This window comes from Nyctereutes procyonoides, unplaced genomic scaffold (assembly GCF_905146905.1).
Source record: "Nyctereutes procyonoides isolate TBG_1078 unplaced genomic scaffold, NYPRO_anot_genome, whole genome shotgun sequence".
Classification (NCBI taxonomy): Eukaryota; Metazoa; Chordata; class Mammalia; order Carnivora; family Canidae; genus Nyctereutes; species Nyctereutes procyonoides.
In genome coordinates this window covers 58,615,831-58,642,219 of record NW_026575046.1, presented here as the reverse complement: position 1 = coordinate 58,642,219, position 26,389 = coordinate 58,615,831, and the positions used below count along the sequence as shown (strand labels likewise).

The 26,389-nt window shown below is 53.2% G+C and overlaps 1 protein-coding gene across 5 annotated transcripts; it reads left to right on the top strand.

Moving 5' to 3' along the window:
- Nucleotides 1-884: 884 nt before the first annotated feature.
- Nucleotides 885-21,078, top strand: PRXL2A (peroxiredoxin like 2A). Of its 5 annotated transcripts, none has more exons than XM_055325505.1 (7): nt 885-960; nt 3,759-3,860; nt 11,473-11,635; nt 13,647-13,738; nt 16,447-16,587; nt 17,221-17,385; nt 20,384-21,078. In XM_055325505.1, exons 3-7 carry the CDS (start codon nt 11,491-11,493, stop codon nt 20,495-20,497), a joined length of 657 nt encoding a protein of 218 aa, XP_055181480.1. In that variant the 5' UTR covers nt 885-960; nt 3,759-3,860; nt 11,473-11,490; the 3' UTR covers nt 20,498-21,078. The 5 variants fall into 5 exon arrangements, with proteins under 5 accessions (XP_055181480.1, XP_055181479.1, XP_055181476.1 ...); XM_055325504.1 differs by lacking the exon at nt 885-960 and adding an exon at nt 1,036-1,188; XM_055325501.1 differs by lacking the exon at nt 885-960 and having other exon boundaries at nt 11,456-11,635.
- Nucleotides 21,079-26,389: the final 5,311 nt, after the last annotated feature.

Sequence of the window (26,389 nt, the reverse complement as noted above, 5' to 3'; positions counted from 1 at the left end):
TCTCTGAAAAGGTGTTCTCCCAATTGCCTACTTTCATGAAACACTGTGGACACGTACAAGAATGAGTGAATGGAGAGAGGAGTACGGGCCAAACCAGACCATGTTACTCAGACTCCCAGGGGTCCGCTAACATCCCAGGAGCCCGTGATGCAGGCCACCGCGCGCTCCAGGCCACCGCGCGCTCCAGGCCACCGCGCGCTCCAGGCCACCGCGCCCTATCTTCTGCCCAATGGCCAGGATGGGGGTGTGTGTGTGAAAGAGAAGGTGCGATGGAGTTACGGTCTAGCAATTCTGAATTCGTCCCTAAAGCTTGAAGGGACCCTCATCGGAATGCATCGGTCGGAAAGATTCCTCAAGCGTCCTTAAAAAACCTGCTCAAAAAAATCCCCGAGCTGAAAAGGTGTCTTGGGCCCAGGGCTCCAGGGCAGGTGCTTTCAGATCCAAGGAAGGCAGCGACGGCAATGCCCCTACGGAAGGGGTCAGGGGCCTAAGGTCACCGCTCACGGAGGACTGAACGATCGACGAGGGACCGCGCGAGCGGCGGGTTGTCAGGAGGGGAAAAGCGAGCTCCGCACCCGCCGCACCGGCCACGGCGCCGCAGCAGCAGGAGGGCGGCGGGGCCGAGGCTCCGCCCACAGGGGGCGGGGCCTGGGTGGCGTGGAGGCGGGGCTCCTACCAGGCGCGGGGCCGGTCACGTGGGAGAGGCGCGGCGCCGCAGCTGCAGGACGGCGGCGGGGCCTAGGCTCCGCCCACAGGGGGCGGGGCCTGGGTGGCGTGGAGGCCGGGCTCCTACCAGGCGCGGGGCTGGTCACGTGGGAGAGGCGCCCGGGGGCGCAGGCGCGGGGGCCGGACCCCGGGGGCGGGGCGGGCTTGGCGCGGGAGCCTGCGGGCGCCGGGGCCCCGGAGGCGGGGGGGGGAGCAGGGCGAGGTGCACGCGCGCACGTGACGTCCGCAGCGCAGGTGAGGAAACCGAGGCCGGGCCGGGTGCGCGCTCCTCGGAGCCGCGGGGCGCGGCCGCACCTGCGAGGCCCCGGCGGCCCCCAGCGCCCCCAGCGCCCCCAGCGCCCCCAGCGCCCGGGTCAGCGGGGGACCCGCGCCGCAGCCCCGCCCCCCCCCGCCGCCGCCTCCCGTCCCCGGGCCCCGAGTGAGCGGGCTCTAGCCCCGGGGGAGCGGGCGGGCCAGCCGCAGGTGAGCCCCCGAGGTCGCGACCGGCTTCCATGGGGTCGGGGTTTATGGGGCCGCGGTTCCTTCGGAATCTCAGGCACCTGCTCCCTCCTCTTTTTTTTTCTTCTAATATTTCATTTAAATCCCATTTGCCAACAGGTCCTATAACACCCGGTGCTCATCGCATCACGTGCCCTCCTCGGTGCCCGGCACCCAGGCACCCCCTCCCCCCGCCCGCCTCCCCTTCCGCGACCCTTTGTGTGTTTCCCGGAGTCAGGGGCCTCTCCTGGTTTGTCTCCCTCTCCGATGTCTCCCCACCCAGTTCCCCCCCTTCCCTTAGGGTCCCTTTTTCTCTTTCTTACATGCACCTGCTCCCTCCTTTTACAAGTGACACGCCCCTGCCAGGCTTGGAAAGAGTCCCAAGCGTGCACTTAAAATCCCTGTGCTGAAGTCTGGGAATGAAAAGATGGACGAGGCGCAGATCTGACCCTGTCCGGATTGTGGCAGGTGCAGGGAGGTGAAGGAGAGGAAGCCAAAAGGGTGAAGGCCCTGGGCTCCGGGGAGGGAGCGCACCCGGGGAGTCCGGAGCTGGCCTGGGTTCAGACCCAGCTGACTCTGGGCCTTTTTTCCTTCAAGACCGTGCTGTTTCCGCGGTTCAGTTACTTAGACTTCGATTTAGTTTTTGTTTTCTATTTCAGTGTGTTTTCCCTTGAACTTGGCAGATGATTAAAAAGAATCATCTAGGATTTATTTTAAAAGCATTGTCTAGGAACCTGCTTGGGTGCTCCTGCTCTTGCTTAGTCCTGGAGCCCAAGAATTGGGATTCGGAATGCACACCCAGTCATCAGAAAGCTACCATTTTGTTTACGGACTACCTTTTAGGGGCAATGCTTGACTAATCTAGAAGCGAGAATTATACCTTGTATTTGTGTCGCGCTTTAGTGAGGTAGCTTACAAAGCACCATCTATACGTTTTTGCAAAAGATTTGTTTTTAGAAGGGGGGAGGGAGAGGATGAAACCCAAGCCCTCTGCGAGGGGAGCCTGGTGTGCAGAGCTGGAACCCCACTTTAGGGCCCCAGCCCACAGCCCTAAGATCATCAGGGCTTGGGCTGAAATCAAGAGTCTGTTGCTTAACCAGCTGCACGACCCAGGCACCATCTGTACCTTTAATCTGATTCTTACAACTCGGTAGAAGGTCATTCGGGAATCGTTCACCATTGATTATTTTCCAGTAATCACAAAGATACGGGTACTCTTTATTTACTATTTCGGTGCATGAGTCTAGGTTCTGCAATGGTGCCTTGTCCAGGTTCTACGACCTGTAGGAATTTGATGTAGGTTTTTATTCCTGGTGTGACTTTTTCCCCATGTCCCCCTGTGCAAGGGCTTGCCATTGCGTTCGGATCTTAGACATTGTCCCCTAGGGGTACAGAAGACATTTCTTTCCTTTCTTTTTTCTTTTTAATTTTTTTACAAATTTATTTTTTATTGGTGTTCAGTTTGCTAACATGTAACACCCAGTGTTCATCCCATCTAGTGCCCCCCTCAGTGCCCGTCACCCAGTCACCCCCACCCCCCACCCACCTCCCCTTCCACCACCCCTAGTTTGTTTCCCAGAGTTAGGAAGTCTCTCATGTTCTGACAGAAGACATTTCTGATGATTGTCTTATCAGCTTGTGTCACTTATTTGGTTCTCAGAAAATTTGATTAGGAACTAGATTTCTGGGGCTCGAAACCCCAGGCTCTGTCAGTATCTCAGAATATTGCTCTCCTGCCAGCCAAATTCTTGCCTCTTTGTGAAATGTGGAGCTGAGAGACTCCCAAGCCTCCCTCTGCTGAGGCTTGTGTGGCAACAACTGTCCAGAGGCTGGGGGAACCACCCTCACCTCTGGGCTCAGTGGCTTCTGGCCCAGAAGGTTTCAGCTGGACAGTACCCTTGCCTTCCCTGGTGCTGTTAGTCCGGAAGGCAGTGTTGACAGGCACGGCAGGGAGGATGCTTCGTAGAGTGGACGGCTAGGCCAGAGGGGCCTGGGACCAGCCATGGTTCCCTCCAGGCCCAGAGGTACAGCCAGGAGGCAGGCCTGCAGTAAAACAGCCAGGGTGGCACAGCTGGAGAACTTGTTCAGTGTTTTGTGTTCTTCAAATGACCTGCCTGCGGAGAACTAGTGAATCTGAGCCCCTTAAAGAAGAGAAAGAGCATGCCTCAAATTCTGCGGTACTAAAAAAATCAAAGTATCCTGCACTACTTTATTGTGTTGTATGATGCTCTTGTAAATTCTTCTGGACAACCCCTTAAAGTTCCCTTGTTTTTAGGAAGGAGATACTGAAGGACAGGTGACCTCTCAAAGAGTGGAAACCCAGGAATTTCATCCCAAAGCCCAGGGTCTTTTGTGGTACCGCCCTTGCCCTCCCATCCACACCCATATTACTTGATAGAGCTGGTGTTCTGAGCCCAGTCAGGAGGCTGTGCAAGCAAGGGACAGAATGGCCACGTATTTTGGGGGCTCTGTAGGTTCAATCACTGATGAGAGGATTTTTGTCTTTGTCTCACGGTTTCTCAGTAGCCGATTATGTCCTCTTGTTCTGCTTTCAGCATCTGTTCAGAACTTCCTGGCTCCGGCATCTGAGAGGACAGCTGAGCCAGAGCTGGACAGACCATCACCCCACGGAGCAGAACAGGAAGTTGGAGACTGAGGCAAGTAGGAGAGAGCTCGTGGCTCCATATGGCTAGGTCCATGGTCCTTGATGACAAGGGTGGGTGGGAATGCATCCTCTACTGCTCCTGGGGCCCTGGGTCACCAGCCTGCTAAAGTGGCATATTTCAGCCTGTCCTTGTATCCTCCAGGAGTGACAGGACCTTGTTACTATCGGGAGAAGAGATGCAGAATGGCCTCTCAGCTCGAAGTGGGCAAAAACATGGGCTTTGCATTGTAAGCTGCTTGCAAAGCACTAGGCCTGTGAAAGACTGGTGTTCCCTCTAGCCATAGATTTCCCAGGCCCTGTTCAGGAGCAATTTTACTTTCAGCCTTCTTCAGGCCAGTGAGCAGAATTCAGGAACCGCCCCTCACCCCTGTCTTTTGAACTTCAGACCCCACAACACCTCACCCCGCCCTGCCCTGTTCCAGCTTCTGCAGGAGTGTCCAATGCAGGGTAAATAATCATGGATTGGGGGTTGGGAGACCCAGACCTGAGTCCAGCACAGTCATGTGACCTTGGACTAGCCAGCCCCTTCTCTGGGCCTTAGTTTCCTCATTTACTCAGTGACGGAGGGGCTGATCAGAGCTCTAAGGGAGAGGGGACAGGAGAGCAAAGAAGGAAGATGAAATGTCCCTCCAGCCTCTTTACTGAGGGCTGGAGGCAAGGAGGCCCATGTGCACTCTTAGGTTCCTTTGCCTTCCTCAGCACCCCTTTCTTCCTTTTGGCCTGTCTCAAGCCAGCTCATTCTGGGGAGGGAGGATTCCCTGGGTGGGGCTGGGCTGGGCAGGGCAGATATACCCTCTGTATATAGAATATGATGCTGTCTCTACTTGTTTCAGGCATGAATTATCCCACCCAGTGCTGATACTTTGTTTTATGAAGACTTTATCAGTTCCTGCCCAGAGGCAGCTCCTTGAACAGGCAGGAATTAGTCCTGGGGAAGCAGGGAGTGAGACTGTGCACACCCAGCAGGAGAGTGGTGGTGGCAGGTGCCCCCAAGGCTTTCTGGATATCAGAACCCTGGACTTGCAGCCGTGCGGTACTTTAGAGTCTTTGGATGTCAGAACCGGGACAACCTCATAGATTTGCTGCTAGTTCCTTCCTCTGTCGCTACAGAGTGTCTTCATAGCTTATGTCAGATTGCCTTGCCATTGAACAGCGGAGTGAGCACCCAACCTAAGATCACCTAAACCCCAGGCTTGAGTGTTTTATTTAAGGTCAAGCCAGCCCTGTGCAAAATTACTTCCTGCTACTGAGCTGAAATTGGGTGCCTCCAAGTCTGTTCCAACATGGAGTTTAAAAGATAATGTTCAGATAATTTCATTAGACCTCGAAGGGCTGCTGATTAGCAGGATCTGTGTTAAGTGCTGGGGGTGCACGAGTGAATAAGACAGCAGCCCCTGCCCTCAGATTGCTCTACCACACTGTGTACAAAATCCTGCCAGTAACTAAAACACGCGGAGTTCATTTGCTTGTGTGGTGTGCAGAGGTGTGTGTGTGTGTGTGTGTGTGTGTGTGTGTGTGTGTGTGTTTCCGTTTCCACATGCATGCTCTATCATCAGAGGCGCGGGAACCGCTGATAGTTGGGGCTTTCAGGAAGACACTTTGGAGAACAGAGTGTTGCTTGTGCGGGGCCTTTACATGGTTTGCATGGTGGGGAGGGGCATCCTGGGCGAAGGAAACAACACAGCAACAGTTGGGAGGCCTAACAAGACATGTCACAGTCTTTGCATCTCACGGAGTGGTCAGAACAGTGGCCGGCAGCTAAGCTATGAAGGGCCCCATTGGCCGCGCTGAGGAGTTCTGAGAGCCCAGAACAAGGCGAGGACTTGAGCAGGTCGAGGTGTTGTACCGTGAGTCTGGCTGCAGCCTGGAGAGCGAGCAGGAGACGCCCTGGCTTGGGCCAAGCCTCTTCTGTAGTTCTCCGAGTAGGCCGGCGCAGTGACAGGGGCCTGGGCCCGCCTGGCTCAGGGAGGCTGACGAGGGGCCCGGGGGTCGGGAGGCAAACATGTTTCACGGGATGGACTGAACTTCCTTACTGATGAGAGGTGGGCAGCGAGGGAGAAGGAGTGTGGTGTCTCTCAGCTTCTAGCTTGAGCAGTCAGCCAGATGCCTGGGTTGGCTGGGGAACTCTGGAAGAAACCCTGACTCTGGTGGAGGTCAGTTTTGGACATGGTGCAAAGGAGCTGACCTACAGAACCCCCAAGTGCAAACTCTGAGTCAGGAACAGCAGTCAGAACCTGGAAGTCAATACCAGGGCGTGGGAGTGGTGAGCTGGAGGTAGGTGAGGTCCTCGGGAAGGGGTGAGGGTGAGGGTGAGGGGAGCCACGTAGGCGTAGGCCGGGAAGCAAGAAGGGAAGGCAAAGGGAGGGGAAAGAACTGATAGCCTGGGTGGTGCCAGCTGACTCCGTGGTTGTGGGGCGATGAGTGGGGTGAGGAGCCGCGGCGAGAGGGACATGTCCCACTGCTCTCAGCGTGGCACGTGGGCCGCGTTAAGGCCTTCACTTGGTTCATCTGCGCCGGATAGGCTAGCAGGGAAGGTCTCTTGGCACTTGATAAATGTTACAGTCTGCATGACTGCAAATGACTCAAACTGTGTTCAGCTATTTGAAGGGCTGGGGGCCTTGGCAGCTGTCCATTTCGATGTTTTCTGGAGATTGAGTGTTCACAGCTGAAGGAGCCCCAGGGTTTCTGAGTGGCCAGGTCCTGCCCACGGTGGGAGAGAGAGAGCTTGAGGCCAGAGGCGGGACTCCAGAGCCCCGCCCCCAGCCCTCCCGGCAGCCTGCCTCCCGAGGCTCCTGCTGGGTCAGCCTCTTTGTCAGCAGAAGCCCAAGTGTGGACGCTGTGGATGGTGAGTGCCCTGCTCCCAGGGTTGAACTGCCCAGGTTGGGGATCAGGGACCATGGTGGGGAGTGGCTTGGGGAGCTCTGGGCTGCAGGGAAGAGAGAGTGTGGAAACTGGAATGGACTGGGAGAGTCCTGATGGGGACCCAAGAAGGGGGCGACTCCGAAGGAGCTCTTAGTGATAGACCCACATGATGGCACTGGGGGGGCTTTAAGGAGCCTTAGCATTCACTTGGTCCCACCCTGTCATTTTGGAGTGGAGGAAAATGAGGCTGGCAGAGGGGAGCACCCCAGCATAGCGTAGGGAGCCCAGCTGGGTCTTCTCCCTGCAACACCATGCTCTCCCCCCAGCCCCCAGAGCGGCCACTCTGAGCTGCCACCGTTGTTGTTTCTGCCTGTGGTCTTATCACGCTTCACCACCTTCTGTGGGAGAGGATGAGACCAGAGAAGCCCCACATTGGGAACTGAGGGCTGCAGCCGTGTCAGGTGGGGGGCTGGCTTCTGTAAACGACTTCGCTCTTGCCTCTCGGATAAATTGACCTTTTTCTGAACGGATGAGGATTGGGGGCGCGGACGGAGAAGGGACATCTGCCGTATGGTAAATTTCCTTTAACAGTTTGGCTGTATTTGATGACTGGGAAAACAAGTCAGTCTGTTTTAACGCTCTTTAAGACAGAGGGGATTATCCCCCTTTACCCCCCAGAAACCCACAAATGAATGCGTGGGGTGGCAAGGTACGGCAGTAGTAGAAGTGTGGCTGCAGAACCCTAGTGATCTGGGTCCAGGCCACAGTACTGCTGCTTGCTGGCCCTCTCTTTCTGGAGAAAGTTCTGAACTCTGAATTCTGTGCTGTCAGCTGCAAAACAGGGTAATACCTGCATCAAAGACTGTTGTGTGAATGAAATTAGGCCCTGAGTGTCAAGTGACACCAAATAGATGCTAGTTTACTGGCTTCCCTATCTCCCCCAGTAGCTTAGAGGCCCATGTGGACATGCTTTGTTCTGTTGAGGGAGTGAGGCCCCCTCCCCTCCCCTCCCCTCCCCTCCCCCTCCCCTCCCCTCCCCTCTCCTCCCTTCTCCTCTCTTTGTCGTGGGAAGAGCTGTGATCCAAGATCCTCGGTCAGTCTCGCTCTGCAGCGTTTGCAGCGGTCCATGCTCCAAGATGTGCCAGGATGGGAATCGCTACGTAGCTCAAGGAGGCTTGGCTGAGGGGCTGGACTTGCACATTCTCTAGGTGTTTGCAGGGGTCAGTTTTCACCGCTAACCCCAGCAGAAGAGCCAGCTGCTAGAGGCCCACGGGGAGTGCATGTTCACGGGGAGGCCTGACTCACCCCTGGAGCTATACCACTCTCCCCTCTTAGTGCTGCTGGGCCTGAGAGTGAAGTCCACGCTCCTGGGTCACAGCTCGAGGTGGGGTGGGGTGGGGTGGTAAGCCACACCCACATTTTGTATTCTGGCTCTTAAACTTGAGGTAAGGGCTTGGGGTGGGGGGCCCTTGGGACACGGAAGCTTGCAATCTCCTGGTGCCTTGAGCACTGATGTCCACCCCGAGCCAGCCTGGTGTTCCCCAGGCTTACTCAGCCCAGGCGAGGCCTAGGCCTTCCATTCAGCCCCTTAGTCCCACAGCAGCCCCAGAGCCACTTCCTTCTGGGTGCTTCCAGATCAGATGGAGCTGGCTCTCACCCCTACAGCTTTGTGTTCATACCCTGCCCAAGGTGGCTTCCCTTTCCACTTGAATTTCTATTCTCTGTGCGCTAGGCCAGTGTGTCCTTGAGGATTGGGTATCATTCCGTTGTACGTCCTCCCAGATTGCCATTTATTGAATAGGTCGGTGCTGAATCAGTGATGGGAAATAAATGTTGAGTCTCATTGAGTCCTGTTCCCTGAGTCATGAGCAGACAGGCTAACTGGCTGTTGGTGGGAAGATGGAGCCTGTTGGCCGGTAAGAGCAGCCGTGGTGTGTTGGGAGGACGTGGAGTGGAGGGCGAGGCTCTCTGGACTTCCTGCAATGCGCCAAGTGTTTCGGGAGGTGAGGCGAGCCCTTGTGTCGGGTAGGGTAGGCATAAGCTGATCTTTGTGTGCTGCCACAGAAACATGATCAGATCTGTGATCAGAGGCCGCGCTGTATGCTCCTGAATCATGCACACATGTAGGAGATCCAGGCGTGTTTGGGTTGCGAGTGAAGGTGTAGCAATTGTTCCAGGCTCTGGGGGATCTCCTGTTGACAGCACACGGGTGAGAGCCGTGAATGCCCCTAATTGTTCTGTGAATTCTAATCGAGTAATGTGTAACTTTGTTTCACAAAAGAACTGGAAGCCGGCCTTGGAAGGTTCTTTCCCATTTGGCCCAAGAACTTGGGCTCTCCATGAGTCATCGTCCTCATCATTCAGTTCCATTGAGTTCCAGGTGCCCACCGTGTCCCACGCTGGCAGGTGCGGGCCCGGCAGTTCCGAGATGAACCGAGGGAACCGAGGGGCAGAGTCCAGGGGAACTGAGTCAGAGCCCGTAGGTCCGTGTCTCGTGTGGGGCCCGTGGGCAGTGCCATGGCTGGCGGCGGCGAGGCGGGCAGAGTCCCAGGAAGCCTTCTGGCGGGACTGCCTGGGTCTGGGGGGTGGGACGGGCGAGGCGGTCCGTTTGGGGAGGAGGCAGGAGCTGTGTCCCCCTTGAGCCCCGCCGCCCCCCGCGGGGAGCTGGGAGAAGGGAGCCGGCCTGTACTCGGCTTCCCGCCACCCAAGTGAAAGTCCTGGATTCTGTGCTGAGACTGTGCTTCTCAGGCTTCGTGTGCCTGTGAACTGCCTGCCTGGTCCGATTGAAAGGCAGCCGATGATTCGCTCGTCTGAGGGCAGGCCTGAGATCTGCACCTCGATGCAATGCCCGTGCTGCCGGGCCGGCAGAAGCGAGGCTGCGAGAAACTTCCAGTCCGGTCCCTCTTGGCAGCACACACCAGCCTCCGCTTCTCCCCTTCCCTAGTGTGCAGATGCCAGATTCCTTTTTGTGGTGCTCTTTGCATGTGGTCCTTCCTCCTCCCCGCCCCCCTGCCTGGAAAACCCCTTTTATTTCTTAACTCAAATCCCAGTTTTTCACGCTGGCCCCACACAAGCCTGGCCTGCCCTCTCTTCCCAAAGTCCTCACCACCAGGTACTCCCAGCCCCACCTTATGGTGGCGGATCCCTCAAAGCCCATCCTCCGGCAGTGGCATGTGGATTTCTGGGCCTTTGCGTAATCCCCTGGAGAAATCTTCTCCCCAGCTGAGTGCTGTAGGGGACACATGTCTGGTTAGGTGTGCCACACACCTACACACCGGGTCTGTACCCAGTGATCTCCACACGCAGTCATGCTGGTACTTAGGGAGGAAGGCTCTGGTGTAAGACCCTAGGCTGGCTGAAGGGCCATGGGGACGGGTATTTTCAATAGTTGCCAGGAGAAGGAGGGCCAGGTGGGGTACCTGCTGCTGTCTGAGGGGTGTGCTGCTTCGAGGAGCTCCCGCTCAGAAGCACGAGGCTTCCCAACCAGAGGAAGCCTTGGGGAGGCCCCCAGGAATGAGCTGGAGCAAGGCTGGGCTCTGCGGGACCCGCCTGGAACCCCATTTGAGTTGCAGAGCCCCATGACCCACGCAGCCACCTCGTGCCAGATACCCAGCAGCATGCTTTCTCCTACGTAACGCCTGCTCTTGTCACTCTCCTGTGTTTGACAGCTGTGTAGTTCTGGCCATGGCGGGGGGCACATCAGATTAGACACTGGTGTTCAGTGGTGGCCACCGCTGTTCACCTGTGTCGTTCAATAGCTGGTAGACACTTGGGGTGGTTTACTTTCACACTGACTCTGGTTTTAGATATTGCTTTTTTTTCTTTTTTAAGATTTTATTTATTTATTCATGACAGACGAGAGAGAGAGAGAGAGAGAGAGAGAGAGAAGCAGAGACACAGGCAGAGGGAGAAGCAGGCTCCATGCAGGGAGCCTGACATGGGACTCGATCCTGGGACTCCAGGATCACGCCCTGGGCTGAAGGCAGCACTAAACCACTGGGTCACCAGGGTTGCCCGGTATTGCTTCTTTTTTGATCTTTGTTTTATTTTCAATATGAGCCTATTTTATTTGTGTAATGAATGAAATATAAAGCTATTCTCAGTTGTGAGGAAGTACTGAGATTGCCTGCCCCCCCCCCCCCCCCCCCAGTGAGGGCCTGCTGGGCACTGTCTGGGAGCTGGAGGAAGGGTATGGGAGGAGAGTTGTAATCGGAAAAGGAAGAAGGATAAGGTAACAAAACAGTGTGATGGGTGTTCTGAGTGTTTTTTGATCAAAGAAGAGAAAGCCGCCCGTCCCCAAGGGGGGTGATAGCAGAGACTCCCGGACTGTGAAGGAAAAGCAGCCACTGACAGGGAGGGGAAGGGAAGGAGGCTGCCTCCAGGGGGCCCGGCGTGGACACACCACAGAGCTGGAACTCCGGCCTCGGGCACAGGAGAACGGACGGCAGGCCGGGCGGCTCAGGGGGCTGTCGTTTCTCTGTTCTCACTTCAGATGCGTGTGCGAGCTCCTCGGGGCAGAGCATCTGCGTGTCTGTTATAACCCCAAGCTCTTGCAGTGGCAGGTGCTCAGAGGCCCTGGTTCGGTCCCATCTCTGACGCCCCTGCGCCCGTCCTCTGCCTCTGGGCTCCTGCTCGGCTGCCCGGCCAGAGACTTGCACGGAGACCAGACTCCAGCTCTTTCAACGTGGGAGCAGTAACATCATCTTCCTTCCTCTCAATCTCCAGAAATGTCTTTCCTCCAGGATCCGAGTTTCTTCAGCATGGGCATGTGGTCCATTGGCGCGGGGGCCTTGGGGGCGGCTGCCTTGGCCCTGCTCCTGGCCAACACAGACGTGTTTCTGTCTAAGTCCCAGAAGGCGACGCTGGAGTATCTGGAAGACATAGACCTGAAAACCCTGGAGAAGGGTAAGCGGTGATCCCACGGACCTCAGTACTTTTCCAAGGTGCCGGGATGCAGAGTTACTCATTGTTTTCCTTATAAAAGGCCCCTCTCTCTTTTTTAATTGAGAAGGCACTGTAACAACATTAGGAAAGATTTGATAACATCTTTTAAATTACTGATAAGCCCGTTACCCGGACACAGCACTCATTTTTATTTTTGCACATTCCTTTCCATGTGTACACAGTATGCAGTTGTGATCTTGTTGGACACGGTATCTTACATTTAGCTTTCTCTTATCAAAAGCATTTTTCACTGTCTGCTGTTGTTTCCTGGATCTTCATAAAAAGGGAGCTCTTGGGTCCATTACGTTTGAGAATCACTGTATGCAATTCCATGTTCCTGATGCTCAGCCACAGGCCCCTGCTTACCGAAGTGCAGTGTCTGTGTTGTTACCGGTACAGCCATGGGCAGCCCTCCTCACCTGTGCTGCCGCACACACATGGCGGGGTGGGGAGCAAAAGGTCACACTTTGAGAATGGACCTACCTGTCTCCCTCTTGGGGAGCCCACCTGGAGTCCCTGGTGGACACCTGAGAGCCACAGGTTTGCATCTGGTTCCTCTGCTGCCCCACTGTGTGCTCGTGGCATTGGTAGCTCAGGGATGCCAGTGGTGCGGATAGAGTTGGCATGAGTTTGGTGAAACTTGGGGCTCACTGACCCAAGGGGCCTCCAGGTTGGCCCCTCCAAGGGAGGCCATCATCACTTGTTCTGTAACTGAGGAAGCTTGTCAAGGACAGGCAGGGACTGTGACCACAGAGTGAGGGCTTAGGTCACCTTCTGGAGGACGAAGAAGCCCTGCGGAGGGACCCCCGTTTGGCTGTGTTCATCCCAGGGTTTCCTGGTCTCATCCCAGGGTTTCCCGATCTCATTTGATCACAGGACCCAGCCTGCTCCTTTTTTTTCCACGTAGCATCCCGCAGGAACACGGCTTCCTCTGAGAAATGCTAAGACAGTAAGAGTCCGTACTTGCTGAGCCTTCGCTAACTCTGTGTTAGCCGACACCGCGGGGGGCACTTCTCTACCCATCCCTTGATGCCCCCTGCAGTCACAGTGGAGCTGCCAGCTGTTTACACTTACAAATGAGGAAACTGAGGTTTGGGGAGGAGCTGGTGTGTCTCCGAGACCAGCCCGCCAGATGCAGGCCCTGTCTGACCACGGCCTGGCTTGAGGTGCAGAACCGTACTGCCCTGAGGCATTGCCATGTTGGGCATCCTCTATCCTCTCTGTAAATAGTGCAGTTAACATATTTAGATCAAAAATTGTTTTTGTAAGGAGACCCCTGGTGGGCTCAGTCGGTTAAGTGTTCGACTCTGGATCTCAGCTCAGGTCTTGATCTCAGGGTCATGACTTCAAGCCCTACTTTAAAAAAAAAAAAAAAAAAAAGAATCGATTTGGGGTCCCTGCTGACTGGATCAGTTGGTGGAGCATGTGACTCTTGATCTCAGGATTGTAAGTTCAAGCCCCATGTTGGATGTAGAGATTACTTAAAAATAAAATCTTAAAATTTTTTTTTCATAAAAATTTGTTAACTTATTCCCATTGAATACATGTATTTATTTATTTATTTATTTATTTATTTATTTATTTTGAATACTTTTTTTAAAAAGGGGTATAAAAAAATAAATAAAAGTTAAGGGTGTTTTTGATCAAAGTGCAGGATCTCTTTCAGGTTTTGGCCATGTATCTGCCTGAAAGCATCATTACAGTGTCCACTGATACCAGCAAAGGAATTTGCCATTTTTTCAGAAATGTTCCAGTTTGGGATTTTCAAGTTTGCCAATAGATTTCGATGGGGGAGGGCCCTTTTGGGTATACAGTAGGATCCTTACACTGTGTTCATTTTCCTCTGAAGGGTGACTAGTTCCTGTTCCTGTTTCCAAGTCCTCTGCTAGGCTGGTGCCATTTATGAGCTGCCTCATGGTTGAGGGGAGGCTGGGCCAGGAGGAGAGAGTATTAAGTTGCTTTTTCTCCCCAGAACCAAGGACTTTCAAAGCAAAGGAGCTCTGGGAAAAGAATGGAGCTGTGATTATGGCTGTGCGCAGGCCCGGCTGTTTCCTCTGTCGAGAGGTGAGTACATCAAAGATCCTTTCAGAGAAAACGATCCTAGCAAGTGGGGCCAACACGTTCCCAGCCGGGACCAAGGGCCTGTGGACCTATTCTGACCTTCGATCAGCACTGTTATTTGCTCTAGATTATTTCTTTTGATTTATACCCTGTTTGTATTCATTTAACAACTCGCCGCGTCCTGGGGTTAGCACACGTTCTTGACTCTGTTTGGCGCTCTCAGGCCCTCGCACTCTGACGGACTGTCTGTGTCCAGGGCCGGCTCCCCATTTAATCCGGGGTGGGGACCAGACCTGATTCCGTGTTCCTGATGCTCAGCACAGGCCCCTGCTTACTGAAACGCAGAGTCTGGATCGTTACCAGACAGCCGTCACCTGTTCAGTAAGTGAGGAAACTCATGAAGGGTCCAGCCTTGCCACTTTACAGTTGGATAACCTGAAGGCCAGGGTGGTTTGGTGACCTGCCCGGGTCACACAGTCAGTGGCAGACCTAGATTCCGCAATCTGCCCTGGCTGAGGGAGAACTGGGAATGAGATAGCATTGCTTCTCAAGTGGTGGCGTTGGCCCTGTCTACGTGGTCATCCGCCTCCCTTGGTTGTCCTTGCTGAGCCTGGGGGCATTCCTTTCAGCCTTTTGATCTCTCCCCTGCTTGTGTGGCTGGCTGACAGAGAGCATCCTCCCATTCAGGGCACTTGAGCGCCTGTGTCTCCCTCGCATATCCCTGGAAAATACGCCTTTTTTTTTTTTTTTACAGGGGAAGAAATGGAGGTACAGAGGTGCAGGGGCGGCATAAAACCACAGTGCCATGGGGCGGCATGTTGATTTCCAGTTAATTTCCAATTGCTGCTCTAACAAATGATCACAAACTTGATGGCTTTAAACAGATTTATTAGCTTATACTTCTAGGGGTCAGAATTTTGAAATTGGTCTTATTGGGCTAAAATCAAGGTGTCAGCAGGGCTGCATTCCTTCTGGAGGCTCCAGGAGATAAGTGATTTCCTTTCTTCTCCACTTATTGCGGGCACCTACGTTCCTTGGCTCACGGCCCCTTCCTCCGCTTTTACAGCCAGTGATGAGTCCAGTCTTTCTCACACTGCATCACCATGTCACTGACTCCGGCTTCCCTCTTGCACATTTAAGGACCTGTGGTTAAGGACCCAGATAATACAGGATCATCCCCTTTAAGATCAGTCGGTTAGCAACCATCTGCTGCCTTAGTTTCCCCTGGTGCTGTAACAAAACAGACTCACAGCTTCCCGGGGTTAGGGTGTGGGTAGCCTGAGACAGTATTATTCCACCTACCATGGCAAGGGAAGTCTAAAAGCTCAGGGCTCTTGGTTCAAAGTCTGTGAGGCCTTCAAATACCAACATGGAAGCCTGTTGTGACCAGATTTCCCCAGGCCGGTTAAACCCACGAGAGCCCAAGAGCAGCCGCCCTCCCTAATTACAACCTGTCGGCCTGTGCCCTGGTCTCTGCCTGGCAGGACGTTTTGTGAAAACTGTGTGGTGGAGGGCGGTCTGTGTTATTTTCGTGGCCCAGACCAGAGGCGTAGGACTGGGTTTCCACTCCATGGCTTTGTACAGTGACGCAGCGGAGTACAGAGCCCTGGACCAGGGAGTTAGTCCTTTCTTCCCACACACAGGTGGCCTTTGGCCACAGCAGACATCTAGTCCTCTCTGCCGTGGGGCAGAGCTTGCCAGTCACTGAGGCTCTTGATAAGTGCATCATAAGGGATCCTGCATCATAGAAAATAAACAAAATATTAAATGTAGCTGCTCCCATACAGCGACATACTTATATTGGAGGCAAGCGGGCTGCTATCTCATCCCGACCCCAGACGTGAAGAATCTGTTCTGAAAGGTGCAGCCTTGCCATGTCACGTGTAGTTTCCTTTCTCCGTCAGCGTGTAACTCATGAGTGCCAGCGATGTCTGGATTTCTCAATTCGCTGTGTTCTCCACACTGCCCACCTTCACCTTCACATCTGTCTGCCTGGTATGTAGCAGGTGACGCGTATCCAGCCATGTGCGAGGCACGGAGGGCGACAGGACTTGGAGGATGCAGTGTCTATGAGATAGACCCCCTTGGGAACTTAAGTGACTGTATTCAGTTTGGTGGTCACACACAGACTCCGTTCCGGGAAAGTCTCCACGCAGAAAGATTGGATAGGCGCAGAGAGATTTGGAGCTTTCCTCCAGGGTGGACGAGCCCAGGAGAACTTTCAGAACAGGGACCCCTTTCTGGAGGGTGGGATTTGAGCAGGAGAACAAGGAAGGTTGTTATGGGGTGGGGGATGGCGTGGGGAGCCGGCTGAGCGAAGGCCTGGAGGGAGCTACTGGCTCGGCCTCCCCGGCTGTGCTAGTTCTGGTTCAGTCTAAAGCAGGGGCAGGGTGTCGTGGCTACAAGTGCAGGACCATGATGGGGTGCAGTCTCTCCGTGACTGGATGTGCCCCAGGCCATGGTCAGGACACCCATCCTCAGAGCCTTGCCTCTGCGTTCCCCCGTGGAGAGAACAAGAGGCCTGGGCTGAGGAGGGGACCGGACACCCTGCACCTGAGGCCTGGTGCCGAGCCACACAGGCCTTCGCTGTGTCGGGCATCCTGTTGCTTTTGTTCTTTGGCGTCCAGTGCCAGGCTGCGCGGGGCCTGTAGGGAAGCGGGTGTTGGCTGGCGGCAGCAGCACAGGACTCCCAAGTTGCCTGTCTTCTGCAGGAGGCTGCGGACCTGTCTTCCCTGAAGCCCAAGTTGGACGAGCTGGGAGTCCCCCTGTACGCTGTGGTGAAGGAGCAGATCAGGACTGAAGTGCAGGACTTCCAGCCGTATTTCAAAGGGGAGATCTTCCTGGATGAAAAGGTGGGTGTGCTGTGAGCCTGTTGGCACAGACTGGCGGGCATCGTGCTCAGGGGCAGAGAGCTCGCTGGCCCAGGGTATGTCTGGCCTGCAGCTGACATACCCAGCCAGGGCTCCCCAGCCCCTGGGCCAAGCGTGCTGGGACACTTGGAAGGTGTCCTCTCAGTTGGTACTGGAGCCCTTCCTGAGCTGTCATCTGGGCCTGGGAGCCGAGGAGATTGCTGAGGCCCCACTGGGTTCTCAACCATTTGGGTGGGGACCAGCACGGGCCCCCGTCCCTTCTCCATGGGTGTATTTCTCTCCCCTCTCCTCCTGCGCAGGATGCCGGACTGCTATCAGCCTGTTGGGCCAAGAGCCCTGTGGTTCCCTAGCAAGGGGTTAGAGCTGGAGTTAGCTGCATATCCGTCCCTGAGCGCGGGCCTGCCCTGAGGTCAGAAGCTGCCCGCAAGCTTCTCATTACCCGGGCAGCGGAGAGTGCTCCTGAATGGGAGCTGTGTGTGGGCTAGGTTGGGGGAAGACACGAGGCAGCGGCTGTGGGTCTTTGAGAACGAATGCCCTCCCTGGGGGACCTGGCCTCTTTGGGGAGGCAGGCATACAGGCGGCTCAATGGGGCTCCGGTGTTTCTTGCTCCTACAGAAAAAGTTCTACGGTCCCCAAAGGCGGAAGATGATGTTTATGGGATTTGTCCGCCTGGGTGTGTGGTACAACTTCTTCCGGGCCCGGAACGGAGGCTTTTCTGGAAACCTGGAAGGGGAAGGCTTCATCCTCGGGGGAGTGTTTGTGGTGGGATCAGGAAAACAGGTAAGTTCCTCATGTTCACGTGTGGATCTGTGGGTGTCTGCGTCTGGGGGCACAAGACCCCGGTATGGGGGCGGGTGACCTTCCCTACTTGGAGGCTTACGGCCTTCTGTCCAGAAAGCCAGGAAACATGTGGAAGGGGAAGGGAGGGGAATTACCATTTATCACACACCTGCTCACAGGCCACCTCCCACTCATCAGTCACATCCCTAGATGGCCTGGGAGTTTTGCAGGCAGCACTTTTCCCTGCGGGGTACCTCTCCCCGAGAGGTAACAGACTTCTCTGCAGACAGGGTGCTCGGGGCCCTGGCTCTGAGGGCCCAGAGTCACACAGGGACCCTGTGGGCCCAGGAGGCAAGGCTCCATGTCAGAATGGGCAGCCTGGAGCTGGGGGCACTGCCCTGTGCTGGGAGGCAGTACCCGCACATGCCAGTTGGACACAGAGCAGGGCTGGGGTGAGGATGCACAGGGCCCAGCAGGACCTTGACCCTCATGGCCTGACTTCTAGTCCTGTCTCTGCCAACTTTGGGCATGACAGTCACGCCTGTCCTCTATTGTGACAGTAGTGGAGCTCCCTGCCAACGTTAACGATTGCAGGCTCTTCTCAACTGGGGAGGAATACAAGTTAACAGGATTAGAAGTCTTTCTGTTTGAAGCTGTACTTCTCGTCCCTTCCTTCTGAGCCTCGGTCACTTCTGTTGCTCTGCTGTGTTAGGATCTAGCATGGGTTGGTGTCTGCTGTAGAACAAACCTGGTTGCTTCCTTTCTGGTAAATACATCAAAATGTCTTAGTGACGATGGCTGCCAGCGAGGGCCTGCTTGTTCTGGGTCCTCAAATGCGTGATCTCCTACTTCCTCACTTCGTAACCTGTCTAGGATGTTAGGTATTTTTATTCCCATCTGCGTGTAAGGAAATGAATTATGAATGATAAGAAATAACTCAGCCAGCAGATAAACAGCTGCTAAGTGGTACAGTGGAGATGGACTCAGGAGCTGAGATACGATCTGCGCCAGAGACCCCACGCTTCCCTTGCCCATAGCCTCTCTTCAGAGGCAGTTCCCAGAGACCCCTTCCAGATGCCCTTGCACTTGGGCAGGCCACTCCCTGTGAGGATCAATCACTCAGCCTCTTCTGGCTCTAGTGTACGGGATTCCTTCCTCCTCTCTACCTCGGCCTTCCCTCAGCCTCCAGGGCAGGGCATAGCTCACCTGGCAGCCTGGCAGTGACGCATCTGGTACTCACAGGCCCCCCAAGCCTCGCTGGCACAGTCCTGGTGTTGCTAGGTGTGCTGTTTGACTCTGTTGGTGCTCCCTGGAGTGTTGCCTCCTCCTCTCCTGGTGGAGGGTGGACCGGGCTGGCTGAGCTTCAGGACTTGCCTCCGTGTTTCTGGAGAGCAGAGGTTTTGCAGTCCCTCTGAGCCAGCTGCCACCCAGTGGCGATTCCGTTTGTAATAGTAATCTGTATTTTTATTTTTTAAAGGGTGTATCTATTTATTTGAGAGAGAAAGAGACGCAATGAACCAGCAGAGGTGGAGGGCAGAGGGAGAAGCTGACTCCCTGCTGTGCAGGGAGCCTGACGCAAAGCAAGGCTCGATGCCAGGACCCCGAGATCATGACCCGAGACTAAGGCAGTTGCTTAACTGACTGAGCCTCCCAGGTGCCCTTGTAATAATAATCTTTAAAGCACACTTACTTTAAAGAAGTAATGTGTTTCAACATAGAACATTTGGAAATGCAACGGTAGAAGGTGAGGAGAGCCATTCTATTAGCTCAGCCACCACGCACAACCCACTGGAACAGAACGGCTCAGCTGAGAAGCCTTCTGTCTTCTTAGAAAATGGGATCTTAGTAAATTAGATTCTGTTTTTCATTTGACAGTTTTCATGAACATTTCTTATGTCATTATATGTTCTTCCTCAGTGTTTTTAATGTCAGGATGCTGCTTTTTCTTTTCTTTTCTTCTTTTTAAAGACTTTATATATTTATTCATGAGAGACACAGAGAGAGAGCCAGAGACACAGGCAGAGGGAGAAGCAGGCTCCATGCAGGGAGCCCGACGTGGGACTTGATCCTGGGAGCCTGGGATCATGACCTGAGCTGAAGGCAGATGCTCAACCACTGAGCCACCCAGGCGCCCGTTTGTTTATTTAAAGATTTTTATTTATTTATTTGACAGAGAAAGAGAGCACAAGCAGGGAGAAGAGCAGAGCGAGAGGGGGAAGAGCCTCCCCACTGGGCAGGGAGCCCGACCCGGGGCTCCGTCTCTGGACCCCGGGATCATGACCTGAGCTGAAGGCAGGTGCTTAACTGACTGGGCCACCCAGGGGCCTCACATTTGGGGTTTTTATAAAAGTCTTTTAAATAGTGGTACAGCAAACATATATATTAGGTGTTTATTTAGTTAGGATGAGTTCCCTGATGTCCTAGGCCAAAGAACTCTTTCACAGGATTCCTAGATACTGATCTCAAACATACTATTTTGTGTTTTTTACCACTTTGGGGTACTTTGGTGTATCCTCTCCTAGAGCATTTTGCCTCCCAGTAGCAGGAGTGGTCTCCACTTTTTTAGGAAGACCCAAGAGAGGCTGTCTCCCTTTGCAGATGGTCAGAGTGTGACCTCTGAGCTTCATTCACTTCCACACCTTGAGGCTTTTCTCCGGAAGCTCATCTGGCATAAACGCTCTTCGCCTGGTGTGTTCTTTTCCTTTCGTGTGGTTGCCTCCCCTGCTGTATCCTCTGTGAAGCCTTCCCTGATTGCCCCACGGTATCGTATCACCGATGGCACTCCTGACGTCTGCTCCCGGCGTGCTGCTTGTACGGCCCAGCCCTTGTGACGTAGCCTCTTCCTGACCCAGCCCTGCCGCCAGAGCTGAACCCCTCAGGAGCAGAGCCAGGCCTGGCTCGGATCTCTGGCCCCTGCTGCCCAAGCTGCCGCTCTGGGTCTGCCCCATGAACGAGCGACTCAGAGTGAGGACTGATGTTCCCTCTTGTTTCCCTGTAGGGCATTCTGCTCGAGCATCGAGAGAAGGAATTTGGAGACAAAGTGAACCCAGTGTCTGTTCTGGAAGCTGCTAAGAAGATCCAAACCCAGACTTCGGCCGCAGAGACAAAGTGATTGTGTGAAACCGCCCCGCTCAGGGATAACCAGGGACACTCACCTGTTTCCTGGGACACGTTGTGTCTCCACTCATGTCCCCAGAGAGTTAGAAACCTGCTCATGCCATCGTGTCAGTAGAGATCATTCACGTATTAATACTGTGCTCTCTTTAGGCCCAATGAGGCAAAATTATTGAGAAGAATCTAAGAAACCAGTGAGGGTAGTTTCAGTTAAAACCTGGAAAATAGGAGGCTTAGCCTTGACATGACAGCTGCGCCTCCCTACAACGTACATGGTGTGTGAGTGCCACTATTTGAAATGGCTTTTATTTTCGTGTCTTCAAAAATCTTAGAAGAGGTGATGGACTTGAAGATTCAGGATATGAAGGTCGGGAGCTTGTGTTGTCTACTGACCCGTTCTACAACGTTAAAGTAATATTCTTGCAGAGGATTGGTGGGCTCCTGACGGCTTACTAAAAGTAAATTATAAAGTGAAATCTGTTTTTTTTTTTTTTTAAATCTTCCATTCTAACCTCAGAAGTTTGTGTGTCTAGAAGAAGTGATCATCTCTGGCTCTAATAAAATGTACCATAAACTGCCTGTAATTCAAGTTTTTCTGATAAAACTAACAATAAAAATATTTACCGTTAACAATGGCTGAATTTAAATCACTGGTGCCAAAGACGCTGAGCATGAAAAAGCAGCTTTCTCCATGTGTATGAGGGAGGGGAGGGGTAGCAGCGGGGGATCTCCCGAGCTTGAGCTCTCCTAGGCCTGCAGGTGCCCGGGGAACCTCATCCTGCCCTTCGTGTTGGTGATCTTGCCGTCTCCCTGGGGGAATGACTGCTGTTTAAGGTTGGTAGCAACTTTCCTACTGATAGTCTTTCAGCCCAATGTGAGGTGAATGAGCAGAAGGGACAAAGAGGGTGAAATATAATCTAATTCACTTACGTGTTACGTTTGAAGTTTTGTCCCACGTGTAAGTCTGAGCCGGAAGCGGGGGCTCTGCCCTGGGGACGGGAGGCCAGGGAAGCCGGGAGCAGAGCAGCAGGAGGGGAAGGGAAGCAAGGGTGGGGACAGTGGGAGGTGGGGCTGGAAGGAGAGCAGCAGCAGTGAGCACAGTGCGGAGGCCTGGGTTCTGTGGACTTTGAGACAGGCCCCCTCTGTCTCCGGGCGGGTCGGTGGCTGTGCTCCCGGGGACTCCAGACATTCGGATCGGAATTCGCTGGTGCCTACAAAATGCTTGCAAAACGGTTCTCTTGCAACTAAGGAAGAGTAGAGCCTGCAAGGACATGGCGGGGATGGGGCGTGAGGACAGGCCCACTCCTTCCCCCCCATGTGCTGTGGCTGCTGGGCCCCGCTGGGCCGGGGGCTCCTCTCTCCAGTTAGTGCCGCATCGTGACCCGACATTGTGACCCGGTCCGTTCCGTGGAACCGTGTGCCGGCGGGGCTCCAGCCTCAGCAGAAGGGGCATCGTGATTCCTGCCTACCGCTCATTCGGGGCTGCTCATCGGAGGCTGTGAGGGAGGGGCGCCCAGGGGCTTGGCGGTTTAGCGCCTGCCTTCGGCTCAGGGTGGGACCCCAGGGACCCCAGGATCTAGTCCCACATCAGGCTCCCCGCAGGGACCCTGCTTCTCCCTCGGCCTGGGTCTCTGCCTCTCTCTCTGTGTCTCTCATGAATAAATAAATTAAAAAAAATCTTTAGAAAAAAAAGTCATTGGGGGAATGATGAGCATGACACAATGCTTCTCAGACTTTCCTGTACATGCAAAGGGCCTAAGAATCTTGTTAAGATGGAGACAGTTAAAGAGAAGCTGGACGCTCGTTAAAGGCAGGAAAGACAGATTTATCCAGTGACCACTGCAGGGGGAGACAGGCCTCCATCTGGGACTGAGCTCGGCGGGGCTCTGTGCAGAGGTTACTGGAATTTTAAAGAGGGAGGGGGGCAGGAGACCAGCGATGCCTTGAGCAGAGTCAGAGAAGTGGAAAATTACCGAAAGTGGGTGGTGAGGGCTGGTCAAGGTGACGGGCTGGTCTCTGCTAGCTGGCTAGCTTGCCAGGTTAGGCTTCTGCCCCCTGCCCCCGGAGACCGAGAGGTGCAGTCCTGTGCCTTGATGGTTGTGCTGCAAAGGGATGACTCTCAGGTCTTTGGGACAGACAGACACTCCTGCATTTCAGGAGATGCACAGACATCTCAAAGGGACAGAAAGGATTTGCAAGTATAAAATTTTTTTTTTTTTTTTAAGTAAATAAGAAAAGGGAGGTCAGAGGGCTATGGTCAGGTGTTTGGCTGGAACAAACGGTAAATTCTTTTTGCAGTGTTGAGCTTTCCCAGGCAGGGACTCGAAGGGTGCTGGGTTGTCTCACGGAGACAGTCTTGAGCTGCTAGAAACTATGCTAGTGCTTGTTCAAGTCCCCTGGGGGGGTGGGGTGGGGGTGGGTAGACAAAATCATTTATGCTCAAAGTTTTACAGTTCTCACGCCAGGGCCGGGGCTGGGGTTTCCGCATTTCTAACAAGTTCCTGATGGTCTCAGTGTTCTCTTGGTCCATGGCTCACACTCTGAGAAGCAAGAATCTAAACGCTGCTAGAAATCAAAGACATTAGTATCTGTGGGCTTTGGGCATTGAAGCTTCAGCAGCCTTTGACACGCATTAATTAGCCGGTTCCCTTTTCTTTATTTGAAAAGGAATTGAGCAGCCCGGGGGTGGGGTGAGGAGGTGGGGAGGTGGGAGGGTGGGGTGGGCGTTCAGCGGTTTAGTGCCGCCTTCAGTCCAGGGCCTGATCCTGGAGACTAGGATCGAGTCCCACGTCGGGCTCCGTGCATGGAGCCTGCTTCTCCCTCTGCCCTGGTCTCTGCCTCTCTCTCTCTCTCTCTCTCTCTCTCTCTCTCTCTGTGTGTGTGTCTCTCATGAATCATAGTAAGTAAGTAAGTAAGTAAGTAAGTAAGTAAATAAATAAATAAAATCTTTGAAAAGGAATTGGCAATCCAGAATAAAGCAAACTACCAAAAGAATCCAAGAAAGAGTCCTTGCTGGAAAGCTGATGGTTCTCAATATAGATACACAGTAAGACCACCTGATGCCTGTTTACACCCCCAAGTCCATTACATCAGAATCTGTGGGCAACAGGATTTCTCGAAGCTACAGGAGGATTCCAATATTCCCAGGTTGAGAACCATCCCCAAAGAGCTCAGGGTCAAGTTTGGAAGACCAGCAGTCACAGCTTTAGGAGAACTGACACGGAACCAGGGGGCTCCTGATAATTTCTGATAAGTTTGGAAAATAGTCACTCAGGTGGCAAGGATCAGGGGTGCTTTGGATGTGGATGTATGGGGAGCTGGGCTGGAACTGAATTTTCAAGGTGGAGATTTGGATAAAGAGGTCATTTCAGGCAGGATCAAGTCCCTGAACCAAGGTGTAGCCAAAGGAAAGGTAAACAGTAGGTATGAGGGAACAGGGAGGAGTCTGATCGGTTTTGCTTACCTGATTCAACGTCCTCTTGCCCAATGCACGGATTTCTCAAAAGGAGTGTGCCCTTTCCACATGGGTGACTATTTTAAAATAAAATTATTTTACTGGCAGTGGGGGTGGGGCACCTGGAAAGCAGTACCCGTTTTCCCAGAGCCAGGCATATTTGGGGGTGCTGGAGGGCTGGTGGGCTGGTGGAGAAGGTGAGCTGCAGGGAAGAGGCTGGAGGGGGTTGTGTGTGTGGAGGGTGGATTGGATTCAGAGGGTCCAGACTGAACTCTAGGCTGAACACTGCTCCTCAGCCCTGGCTACCTTTCCTCTCTTCTCAGTGCGTATGTCCCACGGGGCAAGCAGGCAGGGAAGTATTTGTGAGTTTATGTTTGGGGGTGGAGGGGATGGATAAGTTGTCTCGTTCTGGTTTAATCCCTCAAATCCTTTTCTAGGTCTAAAGGAGAAGGGTCTCTTTTGAGGTTGGTTTGTTTTTAAAGCAATTGTCATGAAGGATGATTATGGGAGGGGGTGCCTGGATTTGGCAGGGGAGGTGTGTGGAATCCATTCAAGGACTCTTTCCCTGGTAGACTGGGCCACTCTTCTGTGTTATGTAATGATGGTCCAGGCCAGCCCAACAAACCTGTTGAAAGTAGAAGTCAGGGCAGCCCGGGTGGCTCAGCGGTTTAGCGCTGCCTTCAGCCCAGGGTGTGATCCTGGGGTCTCAGGATCGAGTCCGACATCGGGCTCCCTGCATGGAGCCTGCTTCTCCCTCCACCTGTGTCTCTGCTTCTCTCTCTCTCTCTCTGTGTGTGTCTCTGAATAAATAAATAAAATCTTAAAAAAAAAAGAAAGTAGAAGTTAGTTCTTCCCACAACTTAGTAAGAGTACGGGGGGGTGATGGGATGTCTGTACCTACTGGAGACAGATGATTAGAGGGGGCCTCTTTCATAACATATTTGGGCAGACACTTAGGAGAAGTAAGAAAGTAGGTTTTGTTTACCTCAAAAATAAGTGTTTTTAACCAGCAAAGATGGGTTTATTCAGGAGAATTGCAACTCATGACCTATAAGCTGTGGCAAACCCATAGGTGAGTCCAACAAACAAAAGAGAGGAATGTTATTTTGTGGAGAACAAGGAGGAGGTGGGGAGGGGTTGTTTTGAACTAAAGTCTATCAGAGGAAAGCAAGGTTTCAGGGAGACAATGTTTTCTCATTGGTTGGGTTGCAAGGAGTTGTCAATTTTCTTTTCTTTTCCTTTCTTTTCTTTTCTTTCTTTTCTTTTTCTCTCTTTCTTTCTTTCTTTCTTTTCTTTTTTTTTAAGATTTTATTTCTTTATTCATGAGAGACACAGAGACATAGGCAGAGGGAGAAGCAGGCTCCATGCAGGGAGCCGGATGTGGTACTTGATCCCAGGACCCCAGGATCACGATCTGAGCCAAAGGCAGAGGCTCAACTGCTGAGCCACCCAGGCACCCCAGAGTTGTCAAGTTCCTGTAGGAGCTACAATATATACATTTTCCTGTTGGGGCCTGAAATTGATTTTTTTCCTGTTGTGGATTTTGTTATTGACCATTTTTCCTATAATTGACACTGAGTGCTATGGCTCCCCCTTCTAGCTTGCTGACTCTTCTTTAGTGAGATTTCTTCTTATTAATTTTTACAGCCTTAGGAATATTGGAATAAGAACATTCCAGGTGGAGGAAATAGCAACGATGTACAAAGGCCCAGTGGTGGGGATGGGATTGTTACGTTCAAGGTGTGCGAGAGCAACAGGAGTAAGGGGGGGAAAGTAGGAGATGACAGCCGAAGGTGGGAAGATGGTAGACAGGCATGCCATGTTGCTCTGACAAGTCATGGTGAGAAATTCTGAATTTTACTAAGAGAGATGGGGATCCATTGGAGGGTTCTGAGAAGAGGACTAACGATCTGATTTATATTATCCTGACTGCTTTGAGATAATGATTGTACAGGATCAAAGGTTCCACGAGGGAGACCACTTAGGATACGGTTGCACAAATCCAGGCCGAGATAATGATGGGTGGACCCGGGTAGCAGTAGAGGGGCGAGGAACTGCCAGATGCCAGCTATCTTTAGAGGCGGAGTTAAGAGGATTTCATGAACAACTGGAGGTGGGATGAAAGAGAAAGTCAAGGATGACTCTAAGATTTGGGGCCTGAGCAACTAAACTGCACATGAATTTCGTAGACGAGGGGACAAAAGATGATGAGTTGGAGGAAAGGCTTTAATGTGCTCCAGCACTTACAGCCATCAAACCAGAGGTGTTAAGTATCAACTCGGGCTGCATATAAACAGTGTCAGGGTGAGGAACAAGCTTCCAAATGATACACTCAATAGGATGCAATTTTCATAAATTTTTCAGATGTACAACAGTACTGTTTAGAGCTCCATACATACATAGTGAAGTGTAAAAACACATACGGAATGATAAACG